A 13,831-nucleotide genomic window follows, 5' to 3' on the forward strand; every position below is an offset into this window, starting at 1 on the left:
ATTAATCATAGATCCTGCAGGATACTGAATATCTAGGGAGATGGTCTATCATGGTGATTATTTATTTTATTGGCATTACTATGCTGATGAACAACGAGTGGCTAATACTATAACTCTAAACACCAGGATCAAGATATATATGTCTCGCGATTGTCAGTTGAGTGCTCCCTAATGGGCTAGAGTCAGAAACTGATATATATTCCCCAATGTATGGTCGTATTCTGTATTGAGAGTGGTACTATCAATGTAACTTTCATAGAGTCCATTTGTTCGTGTCTACAGAGTGCAGCAGGATGCTTGCAAGTTTGGTCTGACTATCTTTTCAGAAGCGGGGTATGACAAGTAGTATAGATATCGATAATGCATTGTCAGAACCTTAGCATACCTCCCTGGCCGTGCTACCATATCATTATCCACCAACTGGAGAGTCAGAAGACTGATCCACTTCGATTACAGGCGCGATTTGCAAGAAACATCCTCAGCAAATATCCGCAGGTTGTCGTTGACTAGAGACACTGCAGATCTCTACAGGACCCAGTTCTCTTACGAAACTACAACTATCAGCATATCAGTGACTATTCCCTTCTTTCTGCAGGCCGCGTCTGTGTGTTGCATGATGCATATGCTTCCCTTTCAACGTTGAAAGAATCGCTGAAATTACTGATTGGCGTTAATCCAGACTACCCGAGTCTTACCTGCTTCAATTCCTGATTTTTGAGGATTGACAGGGGAAATGCTGTCCAGTGAAATGTAGTATTCGATGCACCCGCCGTCACCGCTCAATTGTCGTGGCTTCTCCATCAAGAGAAATAATATGCTTTCAATGAGCAGAGCAACCGAATGGTCGATGGAGTAAAGTAGTGAGGTAAGGAAATTGTCGTCGCTCAGACGGATCTGTATCCAAGGAATAACCCACGAGCCTGAAGATTGTTTTAGAGAATCTTGAACCGTATCCCATCTGATATCATTCGCTCGACTTTCCCTCGTCAACACCGATGCTACTAGGATGTACTAATATTACGAAATACCTCTATAAATTGTTCGAATTCCCTAAGAGCGTTGACCTTCTTTCTCTTTCTGCTTCATTCCTCATTCCCTTTAAGAGATTGTACCAACGTCTTGTGATTGGCGCTTTTCCTACTCAATGGGTCTGGGTCGCTAAGTAGCCCTTTTCCCCGGCGACAGCTCTACCTTACTTAGTCTCGTCCTTAGACGTAAGAGGTTACTCTCTCTCCCCACTATACCCCGTATGGATAGCGATAAATAGCAGGTAGCTCCGCCGCTCTGTCACTAACACAAGCCTTTTCTATCTCTTTTCTTGTTTATATTTTGCATATTCTCTCTTTCCTCCAGTGGTTCAGTGACCCATTGAGCATTGTTGTTGAGGTGCGAAATCTATCCAATTTGGAGACACTAACAAAACCGTCACATGGGTTGTGGCCGACACTACCCACCCTTGCTTTCGTGTCACATGCTTCTTCTGCACCTTTGAATTTCCGATCCATCTGTCCACAATAACAATTTTCCGCTCCCGCTTCCCACGCAGGAATCAGAGAGCTACACGCAATTATGGATCGTGGCCTTTCAACAGGCGCTCATCAGGGAGATGATGGACTTCGCGAGAGGACTGTGGCCTCTCAGTCCAGCTCGGCCCCCGGTCTCGAGGCTTTAACAGCCACGGGTGAAGGTGAGGTCAAGGACAAAGCCGGTAAAGGAAAGAAGACATACGGCCGGACTCCTGGCGGTAAAGGTACGTGAGATAGTCTCCCCCCGAAAATTAAGAGTAGATGACACGTCTTTTCGGCTCTCAAAAGACTCTCGGGTTGCTACGGGTTGCTCTCCGCTGATTTACCTTCAATAGTGTTTACGGTGCCTCAAACGCACGACATGGTCTCTCAACTACTATCACCCTCGGAACCAAAGAACCTGTCAGACATTATCGTTCTAGTCATTCTCGCTGCTCATATTCTTCTCTTATGGCGACTTCCCGCGGGTGCCAAAGTGCCCGTTTTTGCCTTCATCTACCTCTTTTGGCGCGGTGCCTACAATGCTGGGATCGGATGGCTGCTTCATAACCAGTCGAACCACAGAACGCTCGTCCGTTGGGCGGAGAAGACCAAGATCTTCGTGAATCCGGCCACTGGCCAAAATTCTCATGCTAACCTATACAAGTTGATTAAACGTGAATTGAAGACCAAGATCCCAGCTGACTACTCGTTCGAAGATGCTCCAATTGAGTACAACACCTGGCTCGTCTTCAGACGACTTGTCGATCTGATCTTGATGTGCGACTTCACCTCATATTGCCTCTTTGCGATAGCCTGTAGCCAACGTCCCCTTGATGAGGGTACTCTGATGACTGCCTTGCGGTGGTCCGCAGGCATCATCTTAGTGCTCTTCAACCTTTGGGTAAAATTAGACGCGCATCGAGTGGTAAAAGACTACGCCTGGTACTGGGGAGACTTTTTCTTTCTTATCGACCAGGAGTTGACCTTTGACGGTGTCTTCGAAATGGCGCCTCATCCGATGTACTCGGTCGGTTATGCTGGCTACTACGGTATCTCGCTAATGGCGGCGAGCTACAAGGTCCTGTTCATCTCTATTCTCGCCCATGCAGCACAATTCGCTTTCCTGGTCTTCGTCGAGAATCCGCACATCGAGAAGACATATAACCCGCCACCACCCCGAAAGCGAACTATCGATCAGGAAAATGTATCTATCACCCCTCAAAGATCCGATTCGCCCAGCGCGCCAGCTCCCCTGGATGAACAAGTGCCCCATGCGCCAAGTTATTCAAGCGGTCCACCTCCATCGGTTCACAACCTCTTGGGCTTTCGGAACCTGGATTTGTATCGGACGATAGATACTTCTTCCATACTGATTCAATTTCTCGTATTCGCCCTCACGGTCTTGACGCCTTCAACTCCTTGGTTCCAGTTCCTTTTTGTCGCCAACGCGGCAGTCTGGAGAATCTGGTATTCTGTTGGTATCGGCTTGGTGCTCGACCGTCAGTCGAACTGTAAGGCCTGGACTCGACACTTTGTAAAATATGGCGAAAGCCCCCAGGAGGCCTGGAATCAGTGGAAAGGCACTTATCATATCAGCATGGTTATGTGCTACGCGAGCTTCATTGCTGCCGTCTGGAAGATGTACAGTTTTCCAGCGGATTGGGGCTATGGCCTCGTTTTGCTCAGACACGTCTTGGGTGCAGGGCTCATTGCCTTGCAAATCTGGACATCGGTCAGCATCTACGAATCTCTTGGAGAGTTTGGTTGGTTCTACGGAGATTTCTTCTTCGATGAATCGCCCAAGTTGACGTATGACGGCATTTACCGTTTCCTGAACAACCCTGAGCGTGTTCTGGGTTTGGCAGGTGTTTGGGGCGCCGTCCTTATCACCAGCAGTGGAGCTGTCACTTTCCTTGCCCTGATGAGCCATATTTTGAGCCTAGGGTTCATCCAATTTGTCGAGCGTCCTCACATGCAGAAGCTTTATGGCCGAAGCCTGCGACGAGATGCTGGTCTGACAAAGAGTTTGAAGCGATCCCTGCCTCCATCGCTACAGCAGCTTCATGGAAGTGTTGACAAAATCTTTGATGAATCTTTCGAATTCATTGAAGAACTCATTGACACTGCTCGTCCGAAGCTCGCGGCGGGTGTCAACACGTTTGTCAAAGACACGTCAGCTCTGTTCCAAAAGTATCCCGCTCGTGTGACTATCTCTCGTATTGATGAAGACCTGGCTGGCTATGACTCACGTGACTACTCCTTAGAGGTCGAAGGCACTGATTCATTGTCACCCAATGACAACGATCAAAGCGGTAGGGAGGGTGCCAATGCTCGTATGCCCCTTGACAGACGCGGCGACCTGAAGAACTTGGTCTTCGAGTATGGTTCACCCATCAAGGTTAAGTGGACGGCTCCGCTCAATCACAGCAAGAAAGATTGGATTGGCCTATATCGAGTCACCGACAACACTTCTCGGGAAGTTACACGTGTCTCATCTCAAGGGAGATGGATTGCAGTCAACGAGGGCTCGTATGACAATTTGACTTGCGAGAAGGGAATCGTGAGCAGCGACATTCTCATACCCGCCTCACAACGCAAGGACAACGAAAACCGCGATCTTGCTTCCGGTGAAGTTATCTTCTCTGGTGATAAGCTATTCTGGACTCAGGGTGTCTTTGAGTTCCGGTACCATCACAATGGCAAACACAATGTTATGGCTATTTCAAGACCATTCGAGATTCGTATCAGCCGGTTTGATGAGGATGAGATCCCGCTGATGGACCCTACATCAGTCGAGCTAAGCTTGTTTCCCGTTGTGCGTAACTGCTTTGATCGAGATCCCCAGATCGCGCCGGAAACCGTGGATGAGCCTTTTGGCAGTCTTGTTGAACGTGATGGAAGATATGCCAAGAGAATTGTGTTCGCGGTTCATCAAATGTGAGTCGACTTTGCTGCGTGGCTTTCGGAGGAGGTCGTACTAATGCTTTCGCAAAGGTTTGGTATCGAATTCGCTCCTGAGGTTGTCAAAGCTGACGGCAATGTCCACAACCTCGCCCGGAGGATATGCAATGCAAAAAGGGTCCTGGTATGTAGTCGTCTGCCTTCATACCTCAACACCTATTTTTCCGGCCGCTGAAGCTGACTTCTAATATTACATCGTGCAGGCTCCCTATAGTCTGACCAAGAATGGTGCAACGACACCAACTGAAGGGAAAGAGTAACCTGAAGATGAGAACCTATGTGGAACCAAGAGAAAACTCGGAAAAAAAAGGGAAAATGGAGACATGGTCTCCTAGCTTGACAATACGCAAACCGTTTCCTGTTCGCCTTCGCAGCTTATATTTGGATGAAAGATGAAGCCCTGATAGACAGGCTTATTGCCAATGTCATTCCGTTTGATTGTGCTGATCATTCATCTCTATCTCATCATGCACACTAAAGACGAACCCTGAAGAAGATAAAAAAAAAAAAAGGAAAACTATTATACAGGCCGCGATGACGGGAGTACATTGAGATGCAAAGCATACATTACTCCGAGTGATTGAGACAGCAGAAGCTCAAAGGGTTTATAGTTTCATGGTACATATTCAGTGGCACTATTTATATATACCATAGAGAATGAAGAATTCGTGTTTGTACTGTTCGTAGATGAATTTTCCTTGTATTGGATATATTTCGATCTAATAGGCAAGCCTAGTCTAACTACCGAGTACGATTTGACGAGAAAAGCCTACAACTTCAGAGCGGTCAGCAGGCATCTTAAGCTGACATGGGAGTTCGACAGCGCAGCAGCACGACGGGACACCTCGAATAAAGGCAAACTCGAAAAGAGTTCGCAGTAAGGTGTTGATCAGCCAAGCCGGTAAATTCATCCCATCCCCTGCCAAGTTCTTCCCCCCGTCAGATCATCCAAAACGAACGATGAGTCGGGTGAAAGGCGTTGGCACAAGTCAAGCGTAGCAAACACACCGACAGGTCTCAGCACGGAGCAAGACGATTGAGCCCGCTGTTCAGTGCTCCACAACCAATCATCCCTTCCATCCAGCGGAATTCAGAAGAAATACAGCGGAGAGAAAGTCCGGTATAGGGGAGTTGAACAGGCGGATCGCAGTGCTCCTATTGTGCTGTGTTGCCGGCAGCTGCGGGCTCGAGGGGCGGTTCTCCAAGGGAGATCATTGAATGGATTGACTTGTTGTCATCATAAAGGATTGTGTGTGGCAGTGATGAGTCAGGGAAGAAGGAACTGTACCTATTACTAGTAATGCCAGGAAGTTGTGCTTGAGTTAAGCAGTTGTGCAATTTCTATTTCTTCGAAATCATCAGCAATCCGCATGATCAAGAACTTCGGTGGATTGGAATAACAAGTAGAATCTTTCAAAAATGATCAGGAGTTTTTGGTAAGGTATTTTGTTTTCTTCAAGGTTTTTGCAGAAGCAGAACTGAAAAAAATGTCTCTCATCACGAAGAGGATATGGGTGGTGTGACCGTCAAGGAAGTGAGCAAAAACATACCTAACAGAGCCTACAGTGTGCGAGATTTCTGAGAAAACGAAAGTGCGATTTTCCTGTCTGATGAATTGGTCAGCAAGACTGCTTGGAGCAAAACGAGCTGATAGCAATTGTGGATTGGAAGTTTGATCAGATGGTGATGCATGTTTGTTCAAGCCCATTTATTTGTCGCCGGAACTTAAGATTTTTGGAAATCAATTTCGTCATGAAGGGTGTGGATTGGCAGTGTGATGGGGTAGACCAACTTACAGTGAGTAAGTGAGTATCAGGATGTTTTGAGCAGATGGCAGTTTAAAAGCTGATGCACTTCTATCAACTACTCAGGCCTCATCATCAGAAGTCTAGTTGGTTGGCAGTCAAGCATAGAGAAGATGAAGAGGAAGAGGAGAAAAACAGAGAAAAAATAGTCGAGTGGGAAAAAGTGTGACCCACCAGCGGACGAAGACAAACAGTGCAAACATCTTCTGAAATCGCAGATTTCCGTTTCTGGACTGGGAAAGAAAGTTGCTGGAAGGTTGCTTGTCTGTTAAAGAAGCATTGGCAATTCCCTCTTTTATCAATTGTTATTGCCGTTTTTCTTTTGATTCTAAGCTTCTTCTCATTCCCAGTAGACCTGCTATGACTGACCGACGAAGAATCAATGGGCCGCCCAGTGGCACAAGGCCTGTGGTCTTTGCATCGTCGCTCAAATCTACGACTGATACTGCATCTGGCAGGCCACAACGGCAAAGGCAGCCAAATGAACTGCGCAAAATATGTGAGATATAAGTTCAATACATCGCCCGCGCAAGAGCTAACATGTCCGCGTATCAGTCCTCAAGACTGGCTTGATTCCGTCCGCATCTGGCTCCTCATACCTCGAATTCGAACCCTCAGCCTCCCTCGCCGCTGCACGCTCTTCTCCTCAATCTCTCATCCCTCCTTCTTCAGCGCTGAAGCTCGCATGCACTGTTCACGGACCGAAACCGCTTCCCCGCTCTGCTACATTCTCGCCCAACCTTGTCCTCACCACTCATGTCAAATATGCGCCGTTCGCTGCCCGCAGGAGGAAAGGGCACATCCGAGACACTAGCGAACGGGACCTGGGTGTACATTTAGAGACCGCGCTGCGGGGTGTTATTGTTGCTGAACGGTGGCCGAAGAGTGGATTGGATATCACGATTACGATCTTAGAGGCAGAAGATGATCGGTGGTGGGGGGATGCGCCAGACTCTCATGATGCTCCGTGGGGGATGATGAATGTTCTGGCTGGATGCATCACGGCTGCCTCTGCGGCTATTGCGGATGCGCGGATCGACTGTTTGGATCTCGTGGCTGGCGGCGTAGCTGCTCTTGTTTCTGATGAGTTGCCGGAGGGAGAGAGGTCAGCGCCGAAGCTTATGCTGGATACTGACCCTGCTGAACATCGGTCTATCCTGTCAGCATGTGTCGTCGCATATATGCCTTCTCGGGATGAGATTACAGAAATATGGCTTAAGGGGGATAGTTCGAAGGTTCTATTAGCGCCCGATGACAAGCGCTCGGGGCATGATGCTTTAATAGATGGGGCGGTGGACGCTGCTCGGGGAGCGCATACGGTTCTGGCAGAGGCAGTGAGGGAATCTGCTGAACGGTTCGCCGGCCTTGCTACAGTTTGAGGTCTTATGTAATGAACGAAGAAATAATACCAACGTCTTGAAGGATCCTTTTCAGTTGTCATATTACGATTAGTTGTGATAGAGCAGCAGTCATTGCTCCCTCATTGAAATCCTTAAATTCAGTGGAATCATAGGTTGAGTGGGCTCTCACTGTGTATACTACCAGTGAATCAAACACCGCGTAAGGCGGTTTAGGACTAAACCACTAGAGCAGATGTTCTGCCTGCTGGTGAGGTGAGCTCGTCTCATTCCGAAATAAACACCAACCTCTCGTCTGGCCACTCTCTCCCTCACCAACTTCCATTCATCCTCACTTTGATCTCCAAATTGATCAAAGCATTCTCGTTACATCTTTCTCTCCCCATCACATCCGACTCAAAACGTCGCGATGCCCAAGTCAACCCTTGACGAGCAGCACATCTTCATGTATCACATCCTTAACGGAGTGAACGACAAGACCGTAAGTCCTCCCTTGAGAATAATGAAACGAGCATAGACGAGTAGCACCGGAGGAACCGCTTGATGTCAATCGGTTCATCCTTCATGATGCTCTCCTCGAGGACACAACTGACCGCACTTCGTTTCTCATAGATCGACTGGGACCCCGTCTGCAAGGCCACCAGTCTGAACAAGAAGGCTGCTAAACTGAGATGGGTCCGTCTCAAGGCAAAGATCGAAGGCGCTCTGAAGGGAAACGAGACTGAAAGCGCTGACGACATCGCCGCGAAGTCTGGCAACGGCAACGGCAACGCCGAAGTCAAGCCTGAAGCCGAAAAAGCGCCTGGCAAGGCTATGCCCAAAATGGGTGTTTTCAAGCCCCGTCGTTCCAAGAACGTCAACACCGCTGAATCTGAGATCGCTCCCCCTGCTAAGAAGAGACGCACCTCTAAGCGCAATAAAGACGATCAGACCGACAGCGACGACGCCAACAAGGGTGCTTCTGAGGCTACTGCCGAGAAATAGCTGGATTCCATCGTTTGGACGATCATTCTTTCTCCACGAGCACTTGTGGCCATGGCACCTTTGGGACGAGCATTTTCTTTGCAGCAGCGATGAAATGGAGTTAGTTTGGTTCAGTAACATGAAGCATCTTTTGGTGCATTGCCTGGTTGGATGGATTTGTGTTTGTTACTGGCAGTTACATGAACACAGGAAGAGGTGTGTTGAACCTGGAGGATAGTAGATAGGAGCTCTAGGTTAATTTAAACTACAAGTTAAGGGTTTCATGGAGCACGTGAGCCAGCATGACTGCAGAATGTAGGCGGTGAGAACCTATTGGCGTGCCTGAATGTCATGGCATATGATCTGTATTCAGTGCCGAGGGTCTTACCCCTACCCAGACTCTTTGCTCCCTTCCATCGTACACTAATATAGAATCCTAGAGCATAAAGTACTCCTGCGCCTCTCTATGCACTTCTTTGTCCGCAATATCAGCATTCACATGTGGCGGCGTTTCGCTTTACCGCGGACACACAAAGTAATTACTCTGTAGATCAGGTAGTCCACGCCTATGATAGCGCATCTGCCAGGGATAATTGCACTGTAATCACAAAGTACCACCGGATATAGAAACATATTGGCAAGCTTTAGCCGGTAATCCGTGGTGGTGATGGCTTGGAGACTAATTTCCTTAAGATTAGGATCGTTGGCCCAGATTCCCGATATTGCTAGCTCCAGAGTTGGTGTAGTTCGCAAATAGAACTATGTCAACCTGACAACCAAGAGTTCTAGTCCCGTCCATAAACACGGCGGGATACTTTTCGCTTTCGACTCGTTCTTGACACATCGAAGGCACCAGAGACCATAACGGAGAAGAAATAGAAACATGATCCTGTCGGCTCCACCGTGGCTTTAACTGTTTGCGTGTTTCCCGCTTCGTCTCTCTGCTGGATGTACTGGGAAGTCAGGGGAAGTTAGGGACTTTTGGTGGGATACTTCGAGTCCATCTCATGGTCCCACTACCACGTAAGAGCGGCATGGACGACAGGTAATTACCGATGATAGCGCAGAGATGGTCAATTGCATCAAATATACCAGCGGGAACGGGCGCGTGACTCTCCGTGGACGTTCCCCGATCGAGGCTTTCCCTTTGTTGGACCTTCGAGGCTCAGACAGCATCAAGATTTGGCTATCCACCATCGGTGTTTCACAGCTCGAAGTTTGATCGAATTATCTCAACCTAATCACTCCATCGTCAATGAACGCCTAGATTATCTATAACATTGGTCCTCAGCGAATTGTGGATAATGGCCTGCAGGTACGATGTTAAGCTGTTTGACATATTGACACAGGGGTCTTGGGAACCAGAAGAACAAGAGGAACAGAGTTTTGATTGCTAACGTCTCTGCTGTCAGACAGGTCGTAAGCGAAGTGAAACCCTGCCAGACGCCAGGGACTGAACGTTGCGCGAGAAATTTTGCTACACTCCAAACTCCAAACTCCAAAAACTACAATCCACAATCTTTCTGATCCAAGGCTATGGGCTCGATTCGCTGGTTCCTTCAGGTGATTGAGACCGTTCCTGGCCTACTGGACGATCCCACGGCGCCCACCAATAACTGGTCTTGTTTAACGCGCTGGGTGCTCGCGGGATCCATCGAGACCCATTTTTCTGCTTTTTTGACTGGTATCTGCTTCTCCATTCCGTTAGTCAACAGCTTAAGTCCATCCCATAAACTTCACAGCAGGTGGCTATGTGACTGAGAATTGAGCACCTTTGATGCGCCGTTCATCTATGCTCGTTACAGCTGAATTGATTCTAATCGCTATGCTGCCTGTGGCTGTCGTTTCTAGGGTTTCAAATCCGTTCAACCGAGATCCTGGGTATGCTGGCAATGCAGGCTGCAGCATTGCATTTGCAGCCATTGCTCTTGAGTGGGGTGAGCTTGAGCTTTGACTTGGTAAATGGTAAGGGTCTAGGTCATGCATATTCTGGATATGCACTGCGCAAGAACTTTAAAGCAAAGACTGCTGCAGACTGCACGTTCTCGGGAACCGTCTTAAAAAGTTCTCCTTGTCGATTGTGACTTTGTCAGTATGCCATAGCCACCACGAGAAGTGGCCAAGGTGAAGTCTCAATGGGCCTGGTACTCCGTCCTTGGTAGTTGATATGAACTTCTCTGTAGCCTATTGAATTAAAAATCGGACTCAAGCGGTACACTAATCTAACCCCTCCTGAAAGAGACCCAGAGTTCTGTCTGTGTGTGCCTCTTAGCTTCGGTTTCTCAGTGGATATCCGGAACTGAGCCACTACTTCCCCCTGATCCAGGAACGACTGTCGGATCTGCGAACTCGACAGCATTTGAATTATTAAATCATTTTCAATTGCCTGGCGGATTATCTCTCCTTTGCAGGATCCGAATATCTCAATCCTCTGGGGACTCTCCCTTTCTCTTTCTCGACTCGTTAAGACGAAATATGCAGGTTACTTGTCTGGGATAACCCAGAATTGAATTGAGCCTGATTCATAAAGCATTGAAGCAATCATGTCGAATGATACGATCTTTGAGACAGTCTAATCGCTCTTCCGATTCCATTCTTTGTCAACTTTACCGGGATCAGTATTCCTTTGTTATCTTTTCGGGTACGGAGTGCTCCGTACATCTGAGCTTCTTCGGTACCAAAGACAATCCCTTTTATACAGGAATTCCCTCGCTTGTGATACTTCTGTTCAACCAAATTTCTCTGGCTATCGTTCATCATGGCTATCCTGAAGAGACTTTTCCAGGCGGAAAAAAGTTCATCAGCAAATACTGCTGATTCAGATGAAACCCGGAGCCCACCAACTCAAGCTGTCAATCCACTGCAGAGGTCCCTGAGCTTAAATACTTCACGGCAGCTGGACGCCGACGAACATTTTCAAAGCATTGACAAACAGTTCGAAGAATTGCACGATCAAATGCAGACACGACCTTTATCTTCTCTCTCCCATGCTCCCACGTCTCGTGCCTCAAGTCGTTTCACGCAGCACAATCCGCGACATGTCGATCTGCTGGAGGCTTTGTTCTCGTCGCATAGATATCAGGTGCAGATAGCCAATGCATTGTCGCCGACTACTCCTTTCAATGAAGATATCGCTGAGCGCAATATGGTTCGATTCCTTCAGGGTCAGCCGAGGACGAAGAAGGTTTATTCCCGTATCATCTCGGCTCTTTATCAAGAAGATGTGGCGGACAGGAACATTGCAAAGAATCGAATGAACAAACGCACAATATCCCGAAGCGCTAGCTCTCGATCGCAGCCTGCATCAGCATCGACTGGTGAGGTAACTCACCGTGAAATCGGCAGCCAGTCCCTTACACGGGCCAATGGGGGCAAAATCACACCGGCAAGCTCACGGCCAGGTTCGAGCTCCTCGTCTCAACCTCGTTCTTTACGGACTCACAAGTCAGCGCCAAATATAATGGCTGAATGTACAAATGCGTCAGGAGAACAATCTGTACCTAATGGTGGAGGCTACTTGGACGTCCCTCCAGCTCACAAGCAAGGCGACCAATGGAGCAACACACCGCTACCGGACAGTCCAACCTTACCTGTGCCAATTACTCAAGCCCGAAAGATGGGTCCATCGGGAGGGAGGGGCACTCCTGAACTGACGAGAAGCTCGCCGTCAATCCGCAGTAATGGCTCATCTACATCACCCAGACTCAACTCCAAGAAAAACGTCCGGGACCTTTCTATCAACACGGAGTTAGCTGCTCGAGGAAAACCTAAGTCAAGGATCTCGCACTGTGCGATCCAGCCACCAACTCCTAGCAATCATGATGTCAAACAGAATCCTAGCATTGCCGAAGTCATGAACAGCCCCTTACCACTCCGAACCCCCACGTTGATGTTTCCTCTGCCCCCCTCAAACCAGAAGGCGGAGGTAGTGGGCATGTTCAAGCAGGCTTTGAATTCCTCTGCAGTAACTATCTCGCCCCATCCCACCTTTGAGACTCTACAGGACGCGATAGTTCGAGAGATTAACTCTCATGAAGCTTTTCGGCGTGTTCCTGTCCCTGTCCTTGAAGCAGGTCCTCTCTTTACACCGTCCTCATCTCAGGATTCTTTTGATCGAGACGAAATCTCGGCAACTCGAGGGCCGACTAGGAGCTTTTCCACAAAAGAAATGCAATTTTCCAAACTAATCAGGCGCAGCTCTTTCAAAAAGCATAAAAGAGGCTCGGAGCGCAAGAGCATATCAACTACCACACCTGCGATAGTCTTCCGTCGAGGCTCCCCATCATCCAGGAGACGAAGGCACACAGATGCGCCGCCTCCGTCTCCGGGGTTTCTCGACGTGCCGCAAGACAGAAAGCTTGCGGACAATGACGAACCTAAAGAACAAGTGACATACATGGATATCCTCCTCCGATCACAGAAATCCCCTCCCAATTCCAAGTGGAGAAAGTCTCCAGAAGCAATTCGTGGTTTCGGACGAACCCAATCCTCCGGCACCCTCGGTTCATACAGCTTCTCGGATGGATCTAACCCCACAGCTTCAGTCTATTACATGCGTGCACAGACGTCTTCGTCGTCGAGTGACGGGCAGAACAGTATCTCCGCAGATGACAGTGACGAGGAGATAATCCAGCTCCCCGGCATTGCAACCTCCGGAGTCCAAATCCAGGCTGTCGACGAAAACAACGTCACCTACAAGATGGAGAATACCACTCCGAGAAACGCCTACCGGTTGATGAACTGGCCACACGGCACGCGCAGGACGCTTCCTCGTCGAGGAAGCTCCATCATGAGCGCAAGCAAGTCCGCACATCACCCCCCCAGACACGAACACCTGGGCCGGAGCGCACGTTCGGTCGAGTCTTACTGACTTTGGTAACATTCTATCCTCTCCCTCCCTCAGCGAGGGAATGAAAAAATGCTGAGACGAAGCGCTGCTGCAGTCCTTGACTCACACTCCTTGAAACACCAACTATCACATGACTATGTCTTTTCCTTATCTCTCGAATCATCCAGTTCCTCAATCTGTTTATATATCAGGCGTTCTCCGCAGTCTTCTCTCCCTCGTTAGAAGCGTTTCTGTCATTGCATCATCTCTTATCTGTGGGTCATCAAGCATAGCTAGGCGGGAAAGAAGTTTTAGATACGTTAATATCAATCATGCTGATAAGGCAATTACTCCAACCTAGTAGGCTTCAATATCTTCCCCGACTTACGATGCTGAGGCACGACTAGG

General features: G+C 48.5%; 4 protein-coding genes across 4 annotated transcripts; all 4 read left to right on the forward strand.

Annotated features, from left to right (window-relative positions):
- Nucleotides 1–1,569: 1,569 nt before the first annotated feature.
- NFIA_091230 (phosphatidylethanolamine N-methyltransferase) lies at nucleotides 1,570–4,729 on the forward strand (the record flags this gene model as incomplete). The annotated part of the gene is made up of 4 exons (XM_001261060.1): nucleotides 1,570–1,750; nucleotides 1,862–4,445; nucleotides 4,503–4,593; nucleotides 4,673–4,729. 4 exons carry the CDS (start codon nucleotides 1,570–1,572, stop codon nucleotides 4,727–4,729), a joined length of 2,913 nt encoding a protein of 970 aa, XP_001261061.1.
- Nucleotides 4,730–6,634: 1,905 nt separating this feature from the next.
- NFIA_091240 (3' exoribonuclease family protein) lies at nucleotides 6,635–7,653 on the forward strand (the record flags this gene model as incomplete). Its single annotated transcript, XM_001261061.1, has 2 exons — nucleotides 6,635–6,773; nucleotides 6,830–7,653. The coding sequence occupies 2 exons, from the start codon at nucleotides 6,635–6,637 to the stop codon at nucleotides 7,651–7,653; spliced, it is 963 nt and encodes a 320-aa protein (XP_001261062.1).
- A 388-nt stretch (nucleotides 7,654–8,041) lies between these two features.
- On the forward strand, nucleotides 8,042–8,616 carry NFIA_091250 (uncharacterized protein; the record flags this gene model as incomplete). The annotated part of the gene is made up of 2 exons (XM_001261062.1): nucleotides 8,042–8,113; nucleotides 8,245–8,616. The coding sequence occupies 2 exons, from the start codon at nucleotides 8,042–8,044 to the stop codon at nucleotides 8,614–8,616; spliced, it is 444 nt and encodes a 147-aa protein (XP_001261063.1).
- Nucleotides 8,617–11,353: 2,737 nt separating this feature from the next.
- Nucleotides 11,354–13,465, forward strand: NFIA_091260 (uncharacterized protein; the record flags this gene model as incomplete). The annotated part of the gene is made up of 1 exon (XM_001261063.1): nucleotides 11,354–13,465. One exon carries the CDS (start codon nucleotides 11,354–11,356, stop codon nucleotides 13,463–13,465), a length of 2,112 nt encoding a protein of 703 aa, XP_001261064.1.
- Nucleotides 13,466–13,831: the final 366 nt, after the last annotated feature.

Source organism: Aspergillus fischeri, genomic scaffold (genome assembly GCF_000149645.3).
Source record: "Aspergillus fischeri NRRL 181 1099437636264 genomic scaffold, whole genome shotgun sequence".
NCBI lineage: Eukaryota > Fungi > Ascomycota > Eurotiomycetes > Eurotiales > Aspergillaceae > Aspergillus > Aspergillus fischeri.